This window comes from Apostichopus japonicus, chromosome 3 (assembly GCF_037975245.1).
Source record: "Apostichopus japonicus isolate 1M-3 chromosome 3, ASM3797524v1, whole genome shotgun sequence".
NCBI classification, from domain to species: domain Eukaryota; kingdom Metazoa; phylum Echinodermata; class Holothuroidea; order Aspidochirotida; family Stichopodidae; genus Apostichopus; species Apostichopus japonicus.
The window spans coordinates 1,391,668-1,415,928 of NC_092563.1; the positions used below are offsets into that span (position 1 = coordinate 1,391,668).

At 37.9% G+C, this 24,261-nt stretch overlaps 2 protein-coding genes across 3 annotated transcripts; one reads left to right on the forward strand and one right to left on the reverse strand.

Moving 5' to 3' along the window:
• Nucleotides 1-6,940: 6,940 nt before the first annotated feature.
• On the reverse strand, nt 6,941-20,485 carry LOC139959374 (uncharacterized). 2 transcript variants are annotated; one of them, XM_071956936.1, is made up of 7 exons: nt 20,307-20,485; nt 19,536-19,612; nt 18,562-18,646; nt 17,096-17,387; nt 15,419-15,610; nt 13,212-13,463; nt 6,941-9,856 (listed from the first exon to the last, which is right to left on the reverse strand). In XM_071956936.1, the coding sequence occupies exons 1-7, from the start codon at nt 20,373-20,375 to the stop codon at nt 9,552-9,554; spliced, it is 1,272 nt and encodes a 423-aa protein (XP_071813037.1). In that variant the 5' UTR covers nt 20,376-20,485; the 3' UTR covers nt 6,941-9,551. The 2 variants fall into 2 exon arrangements, with proteins under 2 accessions (XP_071813037.1, XP_071813040.1); XM_071956939.1 differs by lacking the exon at nt 15,419-15,610.
• Nucleotides 20,486-22,899: 2,414 nt separating this feature from the next.
• LOC139964734 (uncharacterized) lies at nt 22,900-23,301 on the forward strand. The gene has a single exon (XM_071966655.1). The coding sequence runs from the start codon at nt 22,900-22,902 to the stop codon at nt 23,299-23,301; it is 402 nt and encodes a 133-aa protein (XP_071822756.1).
• Nucleotides 23,302-24,261: the final 960 nt, after the last annotated feature.

The following is a 24,261-nucleotide window of genomic DNA, read 5'->3' on the forward strand; positions in this document are numbered from 1 at the left end:
AAATAGGATATGAAAAACTGTTTAGAGTTATAATGTTCAAAATAGCATGTACTATATGTTCAAAAAAAATAATCAAAAGGTTATAAATGAATTAAAGTAGGTTTTGTGGAACAACAGTCTGAATAAATATGGCAGTCCTTATATAAACGAAAGAATTTTTAAAACGTACGGTTAACTTTGGCACCCTGTTAACACAGTTCTCCTTGCTTTGGCAGTGAGTAGGCCCTCATGTTTAATATTAGAATTTTCAAAATCATCTCTTTAGATTTCTTTGGGTTGAGAAGTAAGTTCTTTTTATCACAGACAGTAACAACATGACCACAGATTCATGATTCATTTGATCCACAATATGTGAGGATTTAGATAGTTTAACAGAGATTGGTGTGTCGTGTGCATATTTGATGACAGAACAATTAGATTGCAATCTTATTTCGTTAGTGTAAATTGTAAATAACAGTGCTGATAATGGACCACCCCCCCTCCTGGGGTACCCCAGGCGTGTTCCAATTTCCTATTCATCTTTGTACAGCGGCTATGACTTCAGTTTCAAATACCTTCGTATTTATGCGTCGTATACCACGCAGATCCCACACTCCCATTAATTACTGTGTTAAAATAATATAACCACAATTGAAGGTTAGAGTAGGCTAAAATCGCTAACCTTAAACACCCAGTCGTTCATAAAAGGTGAAGGCAGTATTTGTTTGTATTTGTATGTACTTTAGATCCTCCTGCAAGCAGGAACTCGCGAAGAAGCCTCATTGGCTTATCAAAGCCGCAAGCTGACTAAAGTCAGTCTCTTACATTCATATTTAACGTCCATGATTATGATAATCAATTGTCAACAACTCTGTAAATGGACAACATACATTAATCTTCCAGTGACTCGAACCGGGGACCTTATGATTGGAAGGCACCAGTTTGTTTCATAGTAATAGAGCAAGTGTAGATAGAGTCACTGAATTCTCATTTGGTATGAAAGACCTTTCGAAGATAATAATCACAATTAGTAATGTAAGTATCATAAAAACAAATATCTATACCTAACACGACAACGGTAGCCGATATCAAATATAAATATTATTTTCGGGAAAATTAGTACTACAGATAATGAGCAACATGTGTTTATATAAGCGGCACTCGATGCATTGAATACGTCAGAACAAGAGCCACTTACTCTCTACATGTGTATATAGGGACATTAATTTTGATACGTTTTAAACCACAACTATAGGTGGGCAACTATAGGTAGTCCCCGCCGGACTACATTTTCTGTGGCTCCCGAGGTTTTCAAAACCCTATTGATGTGGCCCGCAGAACCTACGGCAAGGAAAACTAGACCATATATTTACAAACATATACTGTGGGAATGGGTTATAGTTTTGGGAAATGACAGTATAAACATTGGCTCATCAATTAATGTGGACTGGACAAATGACCCTAATACACAGATCATTAAGCTTGTTCCTCATTGGCGTTGCATGGAGCAACAAGGCCCGGTGCAGCAATAGACATGGCCACCAAATTAGAGTCCACATTGCCCAAGGGCATGGGAGTGACTGGATATGGCACTCTCGGGCCCTAGAGACTTGGAACCAGTCTTATAGGGCTCCAGTGGATTGGTATTTATTTATTTCAGTCCTTGTCACCGGGTCCCCCTGGGGCACACGGGCCCCAGAAGACCGTGTCGCCCATATATATTTATCCCTCAATACGATTGAGTGCTATCCAAACGTGTGGAGTAGTATTGGGGGGGGGGCGACATGCCACCTCCAATCGACAGTCTTGTTTAAATGGTTCAATGGAGGGGTTTTTACACGTTTCAGCCGGGGAAGAATTAGACCATTGCCATTATTATAGGGGGGCATACCCCCTAAATGAGTGTCGTCTTCAACCCCCCGTTGGGGTTACCCCTCCTCTGTCCCTTGCTTAAAAGTTCATGCCCCTACCTAAATCAATCAATGTAATCAATGAAATGTAGAATCCCGCGCCCCCTCCCTTCCACCCCCCCCCCCCCAAAAAAAACACCCACACACGCATCCCGTTGAAATCCCGCGCACACCACTGTGGCTTATAACAGAAAAACGCAGTCATTTCCCAATGTAAAACAGCATTACTGAGTTTGGTGTCCACGTGAAATAAAGCATCTTATATTTGCGTTTGGTCGATGATTAGATCAATTTACCGTGTTTTACTCAAAATAAGTTTGCAATTTGTCAAATTAAGACACGCTATTTTTTAAAACCAAATGACAATTTATAAACAAGTCATTAATAATTCCATTCAGATCTCAACATTTCGTCCCAGATTGTTATTATAGTGTTAATCACAAAAATTGCAAACTTTGTTCAACGTCCTTTCACTGATTATTTATACGGAAAGTGGACGAATTACTTCTGTGGGTATAGGGTAGGAGGGGGGCTTTATCCCCAGAATAATAACAAGATGGGGGTTCAGAATATTGCTCAGAATACTGGCAGACGGAATATAAGAAGAAACAAACCTAGTGTACCGTACATAATGTATATATGCGGTACAGCCTTAACACTCGATATTCTCCAACAATGTTTCAAAATTTACAAAATACCATTTTGCATCTATAAGCACCTTATACATTTTACCAAAAATTTCTCAATCGAGAGGGGAAACCGTAGTAAACGCCCCACCCCACCCTCCCCCTCCCCGTACAACAAAGGTGATTGAGCCCCAAGTCGTCAACAAAGACACAAAAAGGTACTTTTTAACAATACGATAATAACTAGGAACGATTAAGAAGACATCGTGCATTGTGCCTAAAATAGAAACTTATAGCGTCTCCTTGATAACGGTTAAATTATATCAAGCCATTAATCCTAACAATTTGTAGGCTTTAATTTGTGAACTGTGTTTGTTTAGTGACGAAGAGCTAACGCGACCTTTTACAGAATTAAACGGCAGGTACAAAACATAATAAAAAGGTAAAGAAGTTATCGCACTCGATAGAAGCGTGAACTACGGAAGCGTAGAAGAGACATTGCATTGACGAGTTACCAACTTGACAAAACGACAATTTTCTGCAAATTGATGAGTTGTCGAGATGGTAACGTGACAAAAATCAGAAAATTGACGTTTTGACGAGATAACAGATCTCGTCAATGCAACAATTTTCTGCAAATTGACGAGTTGCACACTTACTACCATCTCGACAAAACGACAAAATTCAGAAAATTGACGTTTTGACGAGATAACGGATCTCGTCAATGCATCAATTTTCTGCAAATTGACGAGTTGCACACTTACTACCATCTCGACAAAACGACAAAATTCAGAAAATTGACGTTTTGACGAGTTAACGGATCTCGTCAATGCAACAATTTTCTGCAAATTGACGAGTTGCACACTTACTACCATCTCTACAAAACGACAAAATTAAGAAAATTGTCGTTTTGACGAGATAACGGATCTCGTCAAAACGTCACAAATATTTTCAATTTATAGCAATTTGCCTATAAACTTGTGTATGGTAAAATAATTTCTAACTATACAACCCTCCACCCCGCCCCTCCCCCCGCTCCCCTCTCCACGAAATATAAATTTATCACGTCCCCTTTCCCGCCTTAATTTATGAATGCCTAACATATTGATTGTCATTGCGCAATGCCCGGCCACTCGCCCACCTTGGATCCATCGCTAGTCGCCGTAAAGAATCGTTCATTGGGGGTGGGGGGGTGGATTTTTACATTCTGTCGGAGCAAAATGTCAGGTCAGAACCGTGGAACTTGTTTACCACAAAACTGCCTCTTTTTCTCCCACAACAAGTAAATAGAACATGTAGCTATCTCGCAAACTATTTTTCCAATGTCAACAAGTGGACTAATTTATCGATAAGGTTAGAGAAGCAGCTCCCTGATATCGTTGATCATGTTGTGTTACTATATATAGACGTTTTAACAATGGTTACCTTGAACTTGTTATGGTTTGCTAACGGCAAATAGCTATTGACATGTTTGCAGCGACTTACGTGCTATATGGTTCTCCCAGATCCTGGATCCCTCTCCAGTGGCGGCGCCAAGGGGGGCTTTAGCCCCCCCCCCCCACTGAAGTAGTCAGCCCCCCAACTGAAATAGGCCAAAAAAAAAAAAAAAAACCTCATTGAAACAATATAGCCTACCCAAATTTTGTCAGCCATAACGCAGTGCTACAATGGTCAATGGAAATTTTGATGAATTTTTCACATGATAATAGTCAGTGACTCAGTTGTGGTGCAGGAATATGGCGGGCCATCAGTCTCAAATCATGGGAGATCGACTTATACCGATTTAAATCGACATATACCAGTTTCCCTCGACATATCATCGATTTATTTTACTTATCATCGATTTAAATCGATGATAAGTAAAATAAATCGATGATATGTCGAAGTAAACTGGTATATGTCGATTTAAATCGATGATATGTAGAATGTAACTGGTATATGTCGATTTAAATCGATGATAAGTAAAATAAATCGATGATATGTCGAAGGAAACTGGTATATGTCGATTTAAATCGATGATATGTAGAATGAAACTGGTATATGTCAATTTAAATCGACATATCATCGATTTATTCTACATATCATCGATTTATTTTACTTATCATCGATTTAAATCGATGATATGTAAAATAAATCGATGATATGTCCATTTAAATCGACATCTACCAGTTTAAATCGATGATATGTCGAATTAAATCGGTAGAAGCCAATTTCCGTGGACTTATACCAGTTTCTAGAATCTCAAATCGACATATACCTATTTAAATCGACATATCATCGATTTAGCTCATTAACATATTCCAAATCCCGATTTCGGTGATGATTGACATGTGAAGATACGTCACGTGAAGTCACCTGACAAGGCGGGCGAATAATTGAAAATAAACACGAGCACAGTGGAATGCATGATTTGAGCTTGAATACTGTAACTGTTAAACCCCATGGGTATATACTTAGCTACATTAAAACGTAACCTTACAGTAGGCCTCACTGCAGAACAATATCATCTTTGTTTATGGTGTAACTGGAGTAGGTAATTGCATCTGTGTACGTACTGTGGGCCTATTCAGTTGCATGTGTATTCCTATACTACAGCGCCACGTGTTCGAGTAGACAAGCCCAGTTTGCATTGAGATAATTGCACGTCATTGACATATCTGTTATTTCAGCCTTATTGTTACACCGAAATCTTTTTGCAAGTAATTGTTCATAATTACCATTGACATACTGTATAACCATGATGAACACCCTTTCTAGCTTCGTAATTTTGGAACTATTAAATTACTCGCCCGCCTCGTCAGGTGACTACACGTGATGTATCTCCACATGTCAATCATCACCGAAATCGGGATTTGGAATATGTTAATGAGCTAAATCGATGATATGTCGATTTAAATAGGTATATGTCGATTTGAGATTCTAGAAACTGGTATAAGTCCACGGAAATTGGCTTCTACCGATTTAATTCGACATATCATCGATTTAAACTGGTAGATGTCGATTTAAATGGACATATCATCGATTTATTTTACATATCATCGATTTAAATCGATGATAAGTAAAATAAATCGATGATATGTAGAATAAATCGATGATATGTCGATTTAAATTGACATATACCAGTTTCATTCTACATATCATCGATTTAAATCGACATATACCAGTTTCCTTCGACATATCATCGATTTATTTTACTTATCATCGATTTAAATCGACATATACCAGTTACATTCTACATATCATCGATTTAAATCGACATATACCAGTTTACTTCGACATATCATCGATTCATTTTACTTATCATCGATTTAAATCGATGATAAGTAAAATAAATCGATGATATGTAGAATGAAACTGGTATATGTCGATTTAAATCGATGATATGTCGAAGTAAACTGGTATATGTCGATTTAAATCGATGATAAGTAAAATAAATCGATGATATGTCGAGGGAAACTGGTATATGTCGATTTAAATCGGTATAAGTCGATCTCCCATGATTTGAGACTGATGGCCCGCCATACAGGAAGCCTTGTTTTGGTGACTGATAAAAACAATTCACCGACAGGTGTTCTCATACGGCAATGTCGTGTGCGTTTCACAAACAGCGTGTATACAGACTAAAACAGGAATTGTGTCAGAGAGCGCGATATAATAATTGAGCAAAGGAATTGGATCTTTCACAGCAGGTAATATTTTAGTGATACGAAAACTGTGAATTGGTATCTTCCATTCTAATTTGACCCTAAAGTTACTCACAAAAAATGCATATTTTTGGAGAAATTTTCAGGTGACAAAAGCCTCGCTAAATGCCACCATTTTGCATGTAGGCCTTTCCAGGATTGGGAAAAATTTCAAAAGGGGAGGGGGGCACCCCCTCCCCCAGGACGGCGATCACTCAATCTTGTAAGCCACCCAAAAAATTGGCTCAGCCCCCCCCCCCTTTAGCCTCCCCAACTAAAAATTCCTGGCGCCGCCACTGTCCCTGTCAAATGATTATGAAGGCGCTACGGTGTAACTGTAAAAACTATCTTCTTACGAAACAAGGAAGAAGTACAAAATGGGAGGAGGGCGCTGGGAGCAGAGTAGTCTTATAGTTCCTAACTAAGGGAGCCCTTCCACAAATCTGCCTGTCAGGGGAATTGTTAGCCTTAAAACGAACGTTTTGACAGATTTTCGCACTCATATTAATTGTAACAGGCAAAGTAACAGCAGAATGCCAGGGTCTTGAGCATGACTAGGAGTAGGGATGATGGAGTTGATTCTACATAGGAAGTGAGAGATGGGCGGCGGGGGGAGGGCGAATAAACTCACATAGATAATAAATGAAGAAGCTGTTAAAGTGAGCTTCAAACAATACTATGAAAATGTACGGAAGAGATAGGGCAATGTGGAGGGAGGTCGAGTCTACATAAACATACTGGGTGTTTTTTAATGATTTTATTGTTAATTGACTTAACACATGAGCCGGATCCCAAGTTTTTAACACTTTGACCGAGGCTGCCGACTTTTGGCTACAAAATATATTTACATTTTTTGAAACTGTTCCCCTCCCCCTTTCTTTCTGTGACTGTACAGGTATTGTCTACAGCAACACACCCACACATTGCCAAAGAGTCAAAGGGGATAGTATTCTGTCTTAATGTTGACTATTATGTAGTATACACTGTTATAGTATATTATAGTATACGCTCTCCCCGGTAACATAATTAGATCAAAATTCCACATATCTGACTTATTGAAAGCAAGTGAGTTAAATTTGTCCAAGAATTAAGTGAGAACCAGAAAAGATCAGAGATGTCCATCTCTTATTTGTAGCACTCACTTGTGGGCATCAATCAGTTAATTAACTGGAAAAGATTTTACAGTATAGTATTTTTTTTCTCCAAAATGTTTCAAAATCCAGAAAGAACAGTCTTCCTAGGTGAAACAGACACATGGATGTATGAGCAAATGGGCAGTTTCTTTTAGAAATTGTGAGCTAGCCAATCAGCTCCAACCATCCTTTAAAAATTGTTATTAATGAATAAGAGTTTCATGACATGGTTTACACACTGAAATATTTTCACAATTTACTGCCAAATCCAAAGTCATATAGTACACATGATCACAGAGAATGAGACCAAGTTTGAGGGCCATTTGAGATAACCTGTTGACCCCTTGAGCCAAGTTTGAGGACATTTGAGATAACCTGTTGAGCCCTTTGAAGCTCAGAGTGTGAAAACTGATAAGGGCCACTTGAGTGTGTTCAAACAAGTATCAATTATATGAAGCAGATTTCATTTCCTGAATGACTATATATGGATAGTTGAAGATCACTTGAGATCTATTTTATATTGAGCCTGTTCACTAAACGGAACTTGGTGACCAAAATAAAGTCACAGCATGGTAGAACTCACAGATTAATTGTAGCTTTAAGTTTGGAGTTCACATATTTACAAGGATTACATACTTTGACAAATGTTGACCTATACCAATTTCGATAGGGTTCTTCCACTCACTGAACAGGTTCTTTGTACTAAGTGTAAAGTTCCACAAATATGTACTTGTAGAGTTCTCATGTTTACAAAGGTTTTACTTTGACTTATATTGACCGCAATGACCTTTGACCTCCACCAATATCAATAGGATTTTTGTATTCACTAAGATGGTTACTACATACCAATTAGGAAGTTAAACAAAGATGTACTGTTTTATCTTTGATCTGTGTTGTACTTCACAGAAAAGATTCTTGGACTCAATAAGACAGATCCACATACCAAGTATGAAGTTATCCACCATTAACTTTTTGAGTTACAGGGTTTACAAGCAAGTGTCACATACATACACACCATCACCATTGCATATATTCCTTCTGCCTCCGGCAAGGAATCAAAGCTATCCATCACCGGTTAACCCATAAGCCTGTTCATGACACTTTCAATGTTTCAGATCACGCAACAATGTGGATTTTTCAGCTGAGAGCATTTGGCATTTTGCATAACATGTGGATGTTTAGCTTGAAAATGAATAGCAGACAATACAAAGCACTAAAATTCATAACAATGTCAGAATCATAGGATTTTTTGCACCAGGAAAATTGGTCTTATATAATTTAATACAATTTCGTACATGTGAAAAATAACTGGATTGATACACTGACATACGGTTAAAATAAGCAGGGACTGCTTGTGACATTTCCACTCATTTAAACCCACAATTATGACCAAAGCTTCTTGTACTTAAACCTGTAAACTCTTATTTACTTCTAAAGAAAAGAGAGAAAGATATTCAATTAAACAAAATTGCCAACATGAACTGTTGAAATCACTTGCATCTGTTGCCATTCCGACCTTATATAAGACCTTGGCCTTACTGGCTCAAGACGAGTGCACCACTGGGACTAAGGCCATGACAGGTTGAAATCACAGTTTACCACTTGGTTGGGATATAGAGTAGCTTCGCCCTGAGCGACAAAGCATCTCATGTTTTAAAGAAGTCCAAACGCAGCTGTTGTATCACTGGGTCTGTGGCAATTGATTCCCGAGTCTGCCCCTGGTTTGGCTTAGGACTTGCTTCGAACAACAATGGCCACTTGTTACTATGCAGTAAATATTATATAACCTATTGTGTTGCAAATTGACATGTATGATGTATGCTAGCCTTTTACAGTTACAGGAGGAAGGTATCAAAACTTAACAGATCTCATCAGAACTTTAAGAGCCAATCTGTATCGCACATTCTCTGCTAGTTTCCTTCAACAATTAGTTCCCAAGAACTGTCACAATGTACTATTGCTATGAACTATCATGCTATACCAACGCTTTTGGGAATTTTTTCATTTTTCAATTTTTCTTTTATGGCTGCCGGGGCCATTCCTGTTTCAAGACAAAGCTGGTCTAGTTTAGTTCATGATAGACTTTATCAAAGATGGCTTCCATGGGCGTCAACTGTGAGGTCCGTCTGACATCATCCATCCTGTGTGTGTGTCACTGCTTCCAGACTACATTGAAGGAGACTTGATGGAATGTATGAATTGATCGCAGTTAAGGTGCCATTACTGTGGGTAACCTCCTCTGTACTGGGCATTCTGATTGTAACCACCATAGGGCTGGCCTGATGGCTGCCCCTGCGGTTGCTGAGGACCTTGACTGTAGTTGTAGTTCCTAACTTGTTGCCCGGGGTTTCCGTATCCGGGTCCTTGTTGTGGGTATTGGGTGGCATTGGGCGCTGGCATGTTGCCAGGATAACCATGTCTTGGCATTTGTTGGTTTGCCATGTAACTCTGTTGGTTGGCTGGGTACTGAGGGTTGTAGCTGCCTTGTGGTGAAGGTTGTGTTTGTTGGTTGTACGGTGACTGGCCTATAACCAAAATGTAGACAATTAAAAAAAAAACAACATATGTACAGTAACAATAATTTGGATACTCACTATGCAGTGAATGCACATACTAAGTATGAAATTCTGTCAGCTTTACTTTTGGAGCAAATTGTCCTCATATGGTTTTGAGATTTTAACTCTGATGACCCTTGACCTACACTAACAGCAACTTCATGTTCAGTGCACTCACTGAGCTGGATCTACCAACATAGTATTGATTTCTTCTAAGCTTTAGTGAGTTATTGAATTCAAAAGTTACCTGGTGACCTCAAAAGACCCTTTTGACGTCCAACTAAAACAGTAGAGTACTTGTGCTACGTAACTTGTACATACCATGAATGGAGCTCATTCAAGCCTAACGTATGGAGCTCATTCAAGCTTTACCCGTGGAGTTATATTTCTCATGTTATTTCTCATGAGCATATTAATAAGATTTTCAGCTAAGATAGATTTATTGTACTCACAGCCGTGGTTCCATGTGTCATGCATAAAGTTATTATTTGGTTGCATTTTGGACTTATTGTATTTGTAAATTTTTCAGGATCTGACCTCTGGTCACCTGATATGACGGTTGACCTCTTGGAAGTATGACAAGTTTCTTTTACTAAGGTGGACCTACGTATCACATATGAATGTCATCCAGGTTTCACTCTCTGAGATTTTCAGACTTTGTCCTCTGGTGACCTTATATGACCTTTAATCTCCTAAGATTACAACAGGATTCTTCAACTAAGTAAGCTGCTTCAGTAACAATACACTTTACACTTCTTTAACAGACTAATGTTGTTTGCACTTGTAATGCATATCACTGGAGTGTATGTAATCTGCTAAAGCATTAACTAATCAGATAATTGCTGACTGCCAAACATGATATTTATGATTACGGTGTTTACAGTGTTTCCAATTTAGAGTGTAATGGAATTGAAAGATAGTCTACATTAATGGCTACAATGAAAATGCTTTATCAGTGTTATTCAAGCAAGGTATACCCTATTTTGCCTATCGCACACAGATGTGTCTACTGCAGAGTATGTTCCAGTTATTTGCACTGTGATGTACCGATCATTTCAGAGATTTATGTTTCAAGGTTAGAAGAAAGACAAATTCCAGAATCTTTTTTTGGATTTTATAACTGTTATAACTAAAACTTTATTACAAGCATATATATAAGAAAATTTTATTGTTACATAAAATGGGTTATTTCCATATTGAGTATTAAAATCTGGATCCACATCTTTGAAATCTTACTCATTTAGTGTCATTGTGGAGGATTTAGATGATGAGATGGGAGTATTACTCTACAATTTGGTTCCTGGATAGTTTATGCACATCTAGATTGGTAATCAGTAGATGGACCTTTTCTTATGATGTTTACCTTTGGCTTTTCAGGCATGTGAAGACTTTATCAGATTCTATTCTGTACAGTCCATACACAAAAACAGTGAACAACGCAGTCAAAGTATCCATTTAAAGCCTTGGTTTTCAACCTTTTTTCGATCACGAGCCCAATTCGTCTTCCGAGCCGTCCTCGCGAGCCCATACCCTACCCTGCAAAGTTATCAACTTCATAAAATCAATTTCACAGCATTTATTAGTGTATTCTTGACACAAGTGACCCGGGGACTCAATCAGAGCTATGTATGTTCCTCCGTGATCAGATGACAGGTACTGCCCAATTAGAGCCTATCTCAAAGATTTCTTGCAACCCTCAATGGTACACTGGTTTCATAAGAAATGTGTGACCGTTATCACTATCAGAATAATGCAGAAAAATGGAGATGAACAATGCAATAAAAAAGCAGCAAAACCGTTTGACGTGTGCATATGAGGCCCAGTAGTATTAAAGGAGATATATTTCGAATCGGTGAGGTAATTTCTATTTATTGAAAACAAATTAAGAAATAAAGAGAACGTAATAATACTTTGTGTATTGACAATAGAACGGGAGAACTGATAGAAGTGTCGGACTGTATAGATATCACGCTGTATCAGTTATTCCAATTAGGCTTCCACGCATCATAATTTTGGTAAATACGTAATACGTAGTGTGCAGTGGTTGGTGGGAGTCACCGAATTCTCTTATACTAGTCTTATAGGGTTAGGGTTGAGTAAATTTTACCCGTTGTACAAGGTTTCATCGAAGAGGCTTCCTAAGAAACATCATCATGTGCCTTCGCCACCAGCCCCCCAAAATGCCACAATTTTTAATCATTACTGGGGCAATGTTCGCGAGCCCACAAAATCGGCTTCGCGGGCCCAAATGGGCCCGCGAGCCCAAGGTTGAAAACCACGGATTTAAAGCATGAAACTATAAACCAGAAAAGGAAAATGTTTCCACCAGAAATCACCATTGAGGCACCTGTCAATTTAATAGTATTTGTCACATTTTGTCCCGTACGTCAAGTGTTGTCCCGTACGTCAAGTGTTGTCCCGTACATCAAGTGTTGACCCGTACGTCAAGTGTTGACCCGTACGTCAAGTGTTGACCCGTACGTCAAGTGTTGTCCCGTACGTCAAGTGTTGTCCCGTACGTCAAAATTTTTTATTTTGATTATATAATTTGTATAGTAAAGCACAATTTTGTAAAAAGTTTTAGGTTTTGTTGAGTAACAGCACACAGCTGGTGCTGGGGCCAAGTGGATAAAGGCGGTGACATTTGAAGCAACGAGGCCTAGCAATTGGGAGATTCGGGTTTCGATCCCGGCTGGGTCTTAGTAAGGTGGATTTTTCATCCAAGAGCAATCTATGGTTTTCTCATCTGAAATGACTTTCTAATTGAAAAGATCCTAAGTTTGAGTTAAAATGTTGAATTGGAAGCCACTTGACATAAAAGTTGTCATCCATATGCTCTTGCGGGCTTCTCCCAAGTAAAAATAACTGTCTGATTATTATTATTACTAATTAGAACTTAACAGAATATCTAAATAACATTGTTGTTTATCTCTATTAAAACCTTAAACAGATGTACCGAAATTGTGACAAATGGGACATTAGTGTTTGGGATCTACCTTATTAGCATATAATTAATTAATTCACACACAAGTAAAAAAAAATTCTCAAAATTACTGGAAGAGAGGATGTAAAAGTTCTCAAATAACAATATTCAATTGATTCATACTGCTGGCTGATAGATCAAATTTTAAATTTCCTGTAGTGGAATGCAATAGCATAATGCTACCACCCCCATTATTTATTTGTATATGTATCTATTGCCCTCCCCCACCTCCTCAATTTAGATTTATGTATTGTGGAGGTGGGGTGGTGGAGGAGGGGAGGGAAGTGAGGGCAGTATATAACAACAGAGAATTGCAATACAATAAGACATTAATGTAAATACCTTGCATTGCCTGAGGTCTGTAAGCTGCAGACATTGTAGGCTGCTGGTTGGGTGTGTTGCCTGGCATCATGGGTGCAGAGCTGGCTTGCATGGAGCTAGCTAAGGGTTGTTGCTGTTGTTGCTGCTGTTGTTGTTGTTGTTGCTGACTCATCTGTTGCTGGGAATATGGAGGGAAATGGCTGGCAGGGGTCTGGCTGGCCATGTTTGGCTGCTGCATTGGCTGAGCCTGGGTTTGTGGAGCCATCATGGATCCTGTGACAAGACAAGACAAACAAAATAGTTTGAATGTCTGAAGCATGAACCATTAGGTGTCCGTTTAGATAGAGAACATACTGAGGTTCAAAGCTGCATGGAGCAGATTTAGTACAAGGAGGATGAGCCCATATTGACAGCCAACGGAGACACTAATGCCTGGAACAGATCGGATGTAGTAAGGCTGGTCTACAACATAAACCAGAAATACTAATAGAGGGTGCACTTGATATAGGATGCACTTGATGTATATTAGAGGGTGCACATCATATACATTAGAGAGGGTATAGTTGATATACGTAATATAGAGGGTGTACATCACATACATTAGAGGGGTGCATTTCATGTATTATAGAGGGTGCACTTCTGATGAATTATAAAGGGTGCACTTGATGTATTATAGAGGGTGCATATCACATACATTAGAGGGGTGCATCTGATGAATTATAGAGGATGAGCTTGATGTATTATAGAGGGTGCACATCACATACATTAGAGGGGTACATCTGATGAATTATACAGGGTGCACAACAAATACTTTAAAGAGGGTGCATCTGATGAATTATAGAGGGTGTGGTTGATATAATATAGAGGGTGTGGTTGATATACTATAGAGGGTGTGGTTTATATAATATAGAGTGTGCAACTCCCATATGTCATAGGCAGGGAATAGGGTGTTCATATTTTGTGTAGCAGTATTAAAGGCTGTGAATCTTGTCTCTTTTAAACCTACTGTGCATTCATGTGTTAACAACTGCTTTGTACACCTATGAACTTGTATAGTAATTTGAACATTTCGCATGCCACATTGCGATGGGATGCCGGATAAACTATTCCCTGATAGGGTGCACTTGATGATATATAGAGGGTGCACTTCACATACATTATAGGGTGCCCTTGATGCTTTATTAAGGATACACTACATGTGTATTAGAGGGGGCTCCTCATGTATGTAAAGTTCCAACTTCAGCTGTCTCAGACCCAACCATCATCGCAAATAGACAAATCTCTTCTATGGATATCTTTGTTACAGAAACAAAAGGTAATAACAAATGTCTTACCTTTTAAGAGAGAAACTTTAAATTCAAAAGTGGGAGTATTTTGTGTGAATGAGTAACGTCAAACTTGACCAAAACACTCTTCCAATTCTCTTTGTTTGTGCAGATCATTTCAAGAAAAATTACTGTTTTTATCAACAATCATTTTGGTTCAACATTTCCAATGATGTTAATACACTGTTCAGTTACAGCATGAAGAGAAAGCGTGACTTACTTTATTCACCATACCTGTGAGTTTAAAAGTAGCAACACTGCTTTTCTTCACTTCAAAGGTCGTTTCTATTATTGTCGTTTTGCAAAGGGAACTTTCTCTTGAGAATTTGTTTTACAGTCACTCTGCAAAATTCTTTGCAGACATTGAGATAGGTGTCAGGTCTTACCACCAGACAATACCTACTCTCACCATGACAGGATTTTGTTCCCCTTTCTGCTGAAATCTAAAATAAACCTACTTTGATTTCCAACTTTATCATCATGAATAACATAATACGATCATGCCAATTTCAGTCTGTTTATATGTGGTTGTACATTACTTAAACCAACCACAAAAAGCTGTACGATAAATAGAGTCATGTTAGAACTGACAGAAAACTCATCATGTACAGATTTGTCTAAAAGAAGAAGTTGATCTAAGAGATTAAGGATTTTACTCTCACCAACTTGCTTAGGACAACAAGGATAATTAGGGTTCAAATGTTCAATTCATTCTCAAGGATAGCCTCGGGACTGAAACAGAGAAGACCTAGTGAAAAGAGCTCTTTTTAAAAAATAAAGGTTTGCTACATTTTTTTTCTTCTTCTGTTTTTATTAGACAGAAAAAAAAGGAACGTGCATCAGTTACACAGTGTTGCATATGTATTCCAGACAATTCAATATAAATTGTTTGTCATGGATTACCTTGCTGCATCGGAGGGTTCTGACGACCGTAGTAATTCCCCGGCATCCCTTGCTGCTGTTGCTGCGGCGACATGTTGCTAGGCGGCTCTGTATAATTAGGCATGTTACTGGATGGTGTGGAATTATTCACTGAAGAAGACACTGTTTGACCTGGTGCCATATTAGTGCTATCTCCTCCTTGTTGAGGTACACCTATGTGGTCAAAGGTCAAATGTACCAATGCTGATGTCCAAGATCATCATAATAACACACAGGTGGGAGAAGGTTTAGTACATATAAACACAGAAAAGCAAAGATTGAAATAGACGGAACATTGATGGAAAGCTCTCCGGAGATTTCCGACCAAACCTAGAATTTGTTTTAACAGTTACGATGAAAAGAAGACAATACACTACTTGAACGACAAACAATGACAGCAGCCCACGAATAAAAAAAATAATAATGTTATCCTTCGACTGTGAGAAATATTAGTGTTAAGAAGGTGATTTAATCATATCTAAAAGGGAACAGATTTGTGGACGAGAGTAAAGATGGAGTTTGCGAGATGATTATACAGCCACAGCAGAAGTACTGCCTTTGAACACTGCTGACTATAATGACAAAGTGATTGTGACATACACTTATACATTTAACACACCCTTCCAGGTCTGATTCCTAGTCCAGAAGTGAAGTCTCATGAATATGCATTTGCATCTTACATCCACATCAATTGACCTGTATGAAGGTTGCGATCACATATATGAATATTAACAGAGTCTGTTTGCCTTGAGTCAACATACACTAACACAGTCAAGTTTCCTTTCTGACAAATCCAAAAACTTGGATATATACAGTATTAATCAACTAGGTTTTTCCCTGTTTATATTCGGTATGCTAGCACAAACAGTAACAACCTATTTATAAAATGGCGCCATCTATTAAAATTTGAATATTTTAACTGACTACTCTGCAAGCAAGGCAGAAAGTTGAGATCTTTAATGGACAGAGAGAGAGAGGTTTCCTGAAATTACTTTCTACTGTTTATTAAGACATGGTTACAAAAACAAAGGTTAGTTGGATTGATCTATTGGAGCTGAAAATCACCATAATTGCATTAGCAAATTTGAAGTGATGAACAAGCTGAAAAATTGCAGCTCAAAATTTAAACTCACATATCATGTCTGATCATGCGTCAATTTAATAATCATTTATTGATTAATTCATCATTCATTATGCTACTTCTTTTTTTCTTCTGTATAAAGTACATATTAACACATGCACAAATTTAGGTTGTCACTTGATAGTTACCGCAACAATGCCTTCACTAAGTTTGAAACAGAAATGTGAAAAACACGAAATATGCTCAACAAATCTACTTAGATCCATTTCAGGCTAGACAGAACGAAGGTAGCACAGAACGAAGGTAGCTGCAATGATACTAGATATCTGATTACAGTATCTATTAAAGACTGTTTTACACATGCAAAGTTGTAGTTAGTTTAAGCAGACAAAACAACAAAGGTGTTATTTATGAAACAGATGTGTCTGATACACACACACAAATGATAAAAATATTAAAAAAGGTATAAAAAAAGAAGAAGAAGAAGGCACAAAGTGAACAGAATCTGCTAGATTTGTAAGTGTGCTCTTTGTGACATGATTACATGACATTTGTAAAGAATGGACAGTTGTTCCTACCTTTAAATGAACCAGCATTGGCAACCTGTGGGGTACTCGGTCCACTTTGATGAGAAGTGGTATTTGTTTCCGACGTTGGCGTCGGTGCGACCATGCTCGCTGGCGTCATCCCATTCGGCTGATTGGGTAAGTTTGGATTGGTGTGGACTGGTGGTGGATTTGAGGTTCCTTGAGACACATTTGACCCCGAGTGTCCACCGGGTCCAGCAGGGGGACCCTGTGGTCCAGAGGGAGGACCCTGTGGTCCAGCTGACGGTGCTCCCATTGGTGTCCCGCCTGGTTGTGCTGGGTTCTAGCAGAGATAGGGTATGGACAAAATATGAAGCTACATGCATAATTCATAGATTCAAAACACAAGTAAAAAAATCTGGAATAAAACGTATTTTGTGATATTGTTTGCACGCTTTATACAACCGTACGATGCTTCACTACCGACGTCAGAATAGGTGAATGAGGGAGATAAATGCATGCTAGAGTAATACTGTAACAAAGACACAAAGTATCCAGTATTTTGTGCAATCCCTGTATCCCATCAGATTCATAAAACATATTAACTAAAAGCAAGGGATGATATAACCCACAGATATACTCTTCAATCATGGTAGCAGTAATTTCACGACATTTAAAAACTAATGTGAAAATATAGAGGAAAGAGGTTCAACAAACAGTCTTTCAATAAACAAGACAAGCTAAAGATGAATTGATGAACAATCCGAAAAGTATTAAATGTTTACTGCACATACAGTAGTATTATAGAATTTATGTCATTGGAAAAATGAAAATTTTGGTTATTCTGATTTTCACACTTCTAAAGTAAACAGTCTGGAACCCTCTTTTAAAGTTACATTGACGGTGCTGTACCAATCCCCAGCCCTAGCTTATTTCATACCAATTTCATACACAAAACACAGAAGCCATTCAACACCATTTGTGTTGAAAAATTTGACATGCACAAAATGTAAATATGCAAAACGTTCGAAGCAATCAGAATACTAAGGATTTTGTATTGATAATCGTTTAGCTTCAGAGGAGTTGACTTGATGGTATGCTTGGTAGAATAACTGTCTACAACATAACATGATATATTTCGTCCCTCGAGTGAACGTTTGGGAAAAATTGTCTGCCAGTTTACAACATGCAAAAGTAAAAGTTGAAATTGATGTGACAATTCAAATATTTCCTTCATGAGTGTAAATAATGTTACCACATGATAAATATTTTCCCTTTCCTAAAATTTCTTTTAACTTACTGTTTATAACAAACCATTAACTATATATAAATAATTTTGAAAGAGCAAACAAGGTTTGGCGAGAATGGGGTTCAAACCAGGTGAGCTCAGGGTTGCACGTCCTAGTGTGCTGTACCAACTGTGTTTTCTTCTGTTGATTTACCATTTAGAACAATTTCTAAAAACTTTTTGCAGAACTTTCATTGCACACAATATTTAAATCCTGCATTTTTATTACCTGTAAGAGTTGTTGCATGCTACTGTGGTTAGAGTCAGCCAACGTCGCTAAATAAACCAGGTTGCGATGTAAAAGTTGCTGGATGCTGCAGGGGATAACAAAAACGATTGCACTGGGCATTCAGCTTCATGAAATTTTAACCCTAACACCAATTATTACCGTATCCCTGTCAGCAAAAATATCAATTCTCTCCCCGGTGTTTGAACTGGCATAAAAGCCTCATTTACGCATGAACATACCGATTCCAAACCCTACACTAAGTCTCCCCCCCCCCCCCCCCCGTACTATTGTGTTCTGCTACATGGAAACATAATTTGAGAGAGAGAGCAAGAGCCTGACATTAGGTAATGCAATGGGTAATGGTGTTAGGCATACAGTAATGTTAGTCCAGCATACAGCCTAGTAATGTACTGTAATGAATGGAAAGATAAATATGTCGGCCAGCACATGCGACCGATTAAAGTTTCGGGTATGTGGCAAGAGATATGTTGAGATAGTGAGAATCACTCTCCCATTAAAAACTAATAACAAATACATACACAGCCCTGATATGGGTCATGGTTTGGACCTGGGTTACAACAATGTTGGCTGGGTACCTGGTGTAAACACTAAACAAACATGCAGTGTCAATACAAGATATCAACAGTACTTAGTAGACTATAAGTATTGAGAAACATTAAGGACTAACAGTGTGCAACAATTTTGAACGTTCTCTTTAAAAAAATCGATAATCCGTAATGTTAGTATTTTATAGTTTGTTTACTGATAGCCTTATATCATTCCCATGGACTTTACTTATGGTATTTGTTTTCTCATGTAAATCAAAAAAGAAAGAGGATGACACATTTGTTCTCATAATTCTAAGCAATTTTGGGCAAGCAACTGTAGTTTTCACAGGAAAACAGAAATGGCTAAAGTAGGTCTCACCACTGACCAAAGTCAATGTTATAAATTTGCTAAAGTGATGTACTTACTGTGTGGCATCATTGGACCTTCCCTTGCCTTGATAATCAACAATTGTTTGAATCAATTGATTGTTTTCATCCAGCATCTAGAAAGTGAAGTGTCAAAGTCAATTAAGAAAATATGGTGGTCATTCCCCTCTGGCACCTTACTACAGTATCATTTTATAAGCATTATGTACAGTATCTACACACAGTGACACTTATATGTACACTTGAACCAATAAAGCCAGTACATATTATGTTGACGACTGCTTTGCAAACCTCTTTTCTTATAATAATATCATGAGCTTCAGATCTGAATTCCTATACTAGTAATATAATAGTAATAAAATAAAAATCGTAGTAAATCATAGCAAAAGCATGAAATTTAGCTGTAGAGTCTGTATGAGAGCTAAGGTATTTATGTTGCAAGTTTACAGTTAAGGTAAAATTAAGTATGAAAGACTTGGCATATTGTCTCCAAATAGAGTAGGCCTAAGGCAAGACCATGCATTTGCCTGCAGCAAACATTTTGTGGGTTTTTTCACAAATATTGGGAGATTTTATCCAAAATAAGCTACAACTGTAAATTAATGGACTGACAAACCAACAGGAGCCCATCCTACACTAAGATATAATTGTTAAGCAGAGGCCTAACGTTTGTCTCAAATTAGAACGCAAACAAGACGAAGGCCTAACGTTAAGCCTAGCCTTGTACCGACTGCAATATTCAATATGCTACTGCAGTCCTTAGACCTATCTTGGACAATGTATAGCAACAAACGTCGCAATTTTAGTTACTTTCTGGATTGCAGCAGGATCTGCGGAAGGTTTCCCTCGATTTCTCCCTGAAACAAATGTCATCGACATGTTGCTTCGAATGGTGTTTGAAAACTTGGGTCAGTAATGGGAAATACTACTTTCTTGACTGTTCAATTTGCGTTGTGGACAAAGATAGCAGACTTCTCTGACTATAGACCGGTACCAAAGCAATGATTGGGTGAGGGGAAGAGAAACGCTCGTATGGAACGCCATTTTAACATTTATATCTCTGATTCATTTATGGGTATCTCTAATTCATTTGCACATATCTCTAATTCATTCTAGGATATCTCTAATTCATTCTAGGATATCTCTAATTCATTTCCAGATATCTCTAATTCATTTCCAGATATCTCTAATTCATTTCCAGATATCAATAATGTAAACATATTTGAGATATTAGAAATTGAATTCGACATATCAAGAATTCGATTTAGAGATATCCAAACTTGAATTAGAGATATCTGGAATATAATTAGGTTGGCATACTACTATTATAATCTATATCAATCCGCCCGGATGTTCAGGAAAAGTGCCAAAAAGCAGCAAGAGAACATCATTTTTGACCTGTTATCAATAATGATCTAGTTTATTGTAGCTTCCATGTCGAAGAGCATGAATGTTAGTACATGTGGTGAGAAATTTGGGTCAATTGAGGCAATTTTAGACCCATTTAGGCCTCCCAGGTGCAGCCTACGGAAATTGTTTACTACTGAGTGAAGAGGTTTATTTTGAGAGGTGCTGATGTTGCAAGTGACCACCAGCTTGTAAGAACTCAAATAAAGCTTAAACTCAAGAAACAAGACAAGAAAGCCAATCCAAGAATGAAATACGATGTGAGCAAATTGCAGAACCCAGCAATTAAGAACCAATTTTCAGTGGAACTCAAGAACAAATTTGCTGTGCTTGAAGCAGTATCGGACGATGTAGACATTGAAGCAAAATGGGACAATTTCAATAATGCATTTAACCAGTCAGCTAAAGAAGTTCTAGGAACTAGAAAGAGGAAACAGAAGCCATGGATAGGTGTCGAATCATGGAAGAAAGTAGAAGAGAGAAAACATATGAAAATTGAAAATGCGAAATCCATCAGAATTAAACAGCAACTCCAAGCAGAACACAAGGCTAAAGATAAAGAAGTCAAATCAAGCATGAGATCAGATAAGAGAAAGTGGGTGGATAGTTTGGCAGGTGATGCACAACGAGCAGCTGAAAATGGTCAAATGAAAACTCTATATGAATTAACAAAAACTATTTGCAATGAGAAACCTCGTCATGCAACAGGAGTAAAAGATAAGCAAGGCAATATCATTACAGACGAGGAGGGAAAAAGGACAAGGTGGAAAGCACATTTTGAGGAAATTCTGAACAGAGATATCCCAACAAACCCTGTGGAAAAGATAAGTGATGTTCTACCAGAATTAGAAACCATTGACACCACACCAGTGATTAAAGCAGAAGTAAGGAATGCAATTAAAAAGTTGAAAAATGGAAAGGCAGGAGGAGTGGATATGTTAACGCCTGAATTGTTAAAAGCAGACATAGATACAACAGCCAACAAGTTACACAGCATTATATGTGATATCTGGGATCAAGAAAAAATACCAAAAGACTGGAAGAAAGGTCTAATCGTGAAATTACCGAAGAAAGGAGACTTAACTGAGTGCGGAAACTGGCGAGGGATAACATTGCTGCCTATTGCAAGCAAGATACTGGAAAGAATTGTTATTGACAGAATTAAAAATAGGCATTGATAAGAAACTTAGACCAGAACAAGCAGGATTTCGCCAAGGAAAGAGCACAACTGAACAGATCTTCATACTGAGAAATATTATTGAACAATCCATTGAGTGGCAATCTTCATTATACATAAATTTTATCGACTATGAAAAGGCTTTTGATTCGATTCATCGGGACAGTTTGTGGGAGATCATGAGGCAATACGGCATACCAGGGAAAATCATCAACATAGTCAAACTAATGTATTCAGACAGTGTGTGTGCAGTGTTAGATGACGGCGAAGTAACAGAGTGGTTCCAACTAAAGACGGGGGTAAAGCAAGGATGCGTATAATGTACGGATTTCTGTTTCTTGTTGTGATTGACTGGATGATGAGAGAGACTACCAAAGACAACAACACAGGGATCAGGTGGCAGATGACGTCTAAGCTTGAAGATCTAGACTTTGCAGATGACATCGCGCTCCTATCTTCCAGCCATTCTCAAATTCAAAAGAAAACAAACAGTATAACTGGTCTTGTGAGTAGAGTTGGACTTAAAGTAAACAAAAAGAAGACAAAGATCATGAGAATGAATAACAAGACTAGAGGGATGCAGTTAAAATAGAAGAGGATGACATAGATGATGTGAATGAATTTGCAAACTTAGGTGCAATAGTAAGCAAAGAAGGAGGTGGAGAGAGGGAAATGAATAGCAGAATAAACAAGGCAAGAGTTGCATTTACTAAATTGAACAAGATATGGAGATCCAAACAGTACGGAAGAAAAACCAAAATCAAGCTATACAAAACTTTGGTAAGACCAGTACTTCTTTATGGTTGCGAAACGTGGAAAATGAACAAAAGTGATGAAAATAGACTGGATTCCTTCCAATACCAGTGTTTGAAGAAGGCACTACAAATATTCTGGCCCAATATCATTTCAATGGATGAGCTCAATGAATACACCCAAACTGCAAGAATAAGTCAAGAAGTCAAAAGAAGAAGATGGAATTGGATTGGTCATGTTTTAAGGAAACCAAATGATCACCATTGTATGATTGCCCTGACATGGCGGCCAGAAGGGAAGCGGAAAGTTGGCAGACCAAAAACAACGTGGAGGAGGATAGTGGAAAGAGAAAGAAAGCAAGGCGGGTGGAAGACTTGGAATGAGGCAAGGGAAAGTGCACGAGACAGGGACAAGTGGAAACAGAGCGTGATGGCCTTATGTGCCACAAGGCACGAAGAGGATAGATGAGAGATGAAGGGGTTTATTTTACAAGTGACGAAAACTCCCTGCTCGGATAGCAAAAAATCTACATGGTCATGATACGGAAAATTGATCGTGCCATGAAAAGGCCAACTTGTCAGCTTTCAGGTGATGGGTAGCGTTTAGCTAGTGAGCCTGCTTCTATCTACACTTAGAGACCACATTACTTTTGTGATTTAGTGTGTTAGTCATTGGGGCTTTTAATTGGCGTATGCTACTTAAGAGATATCCAAAATATAATTAGATATTGAATATCTCTAATTCGAATTCTTGATATCTTGAATTCTATTTTGGATATCTCAAATTCGAATTCTTGATCTCTCTAATTCAATTTTGGATATCTCTAATTCAATTGGATATCTCTAATTCGAATTCTTGATATCTCGAATTCGATTTTGGATATTTCGCCATCAATTCAAGATATCTTAAATAATGATTCCATTTTTGATATTTTTAATATATTTCTTGATATCTTAAAATCAATTTGAGATATCTTAAATAAAATTCAAGATATCGAAAATGCAATTTCTGATATCTCGAATTGAATTGGAGATATCTTAAATAATTAGAAATATCCTCAATTTAATTCGAGATATCTGAAATTAGTAGCAGATATCTCGAATTAAATTGAAGATATCTCTTATAATTGAATAAATGTTAACATGGCGTTCCAATCGCTCGCGCTGTTTTGTACAACAATTAGCTCGCAACGTTTTGTGCAACAACTAGTGAAACACCATGACGTTACAATTTTTTTGGGGGGGGAGGGGGGGCAGGTGGAAGTGATACCTCATAGGCAAGGTTGGTAGATCTAGGTTATCCCAACCAGAGTCACAACGAACAAACAAATATAATATTAACATCGAGCCATGATTTTGAAAAGAAAAGTTACAATATGGTTAATATGGAGAAATAGGTACCACCGAAAGCATGAAAAAGAAATACTTG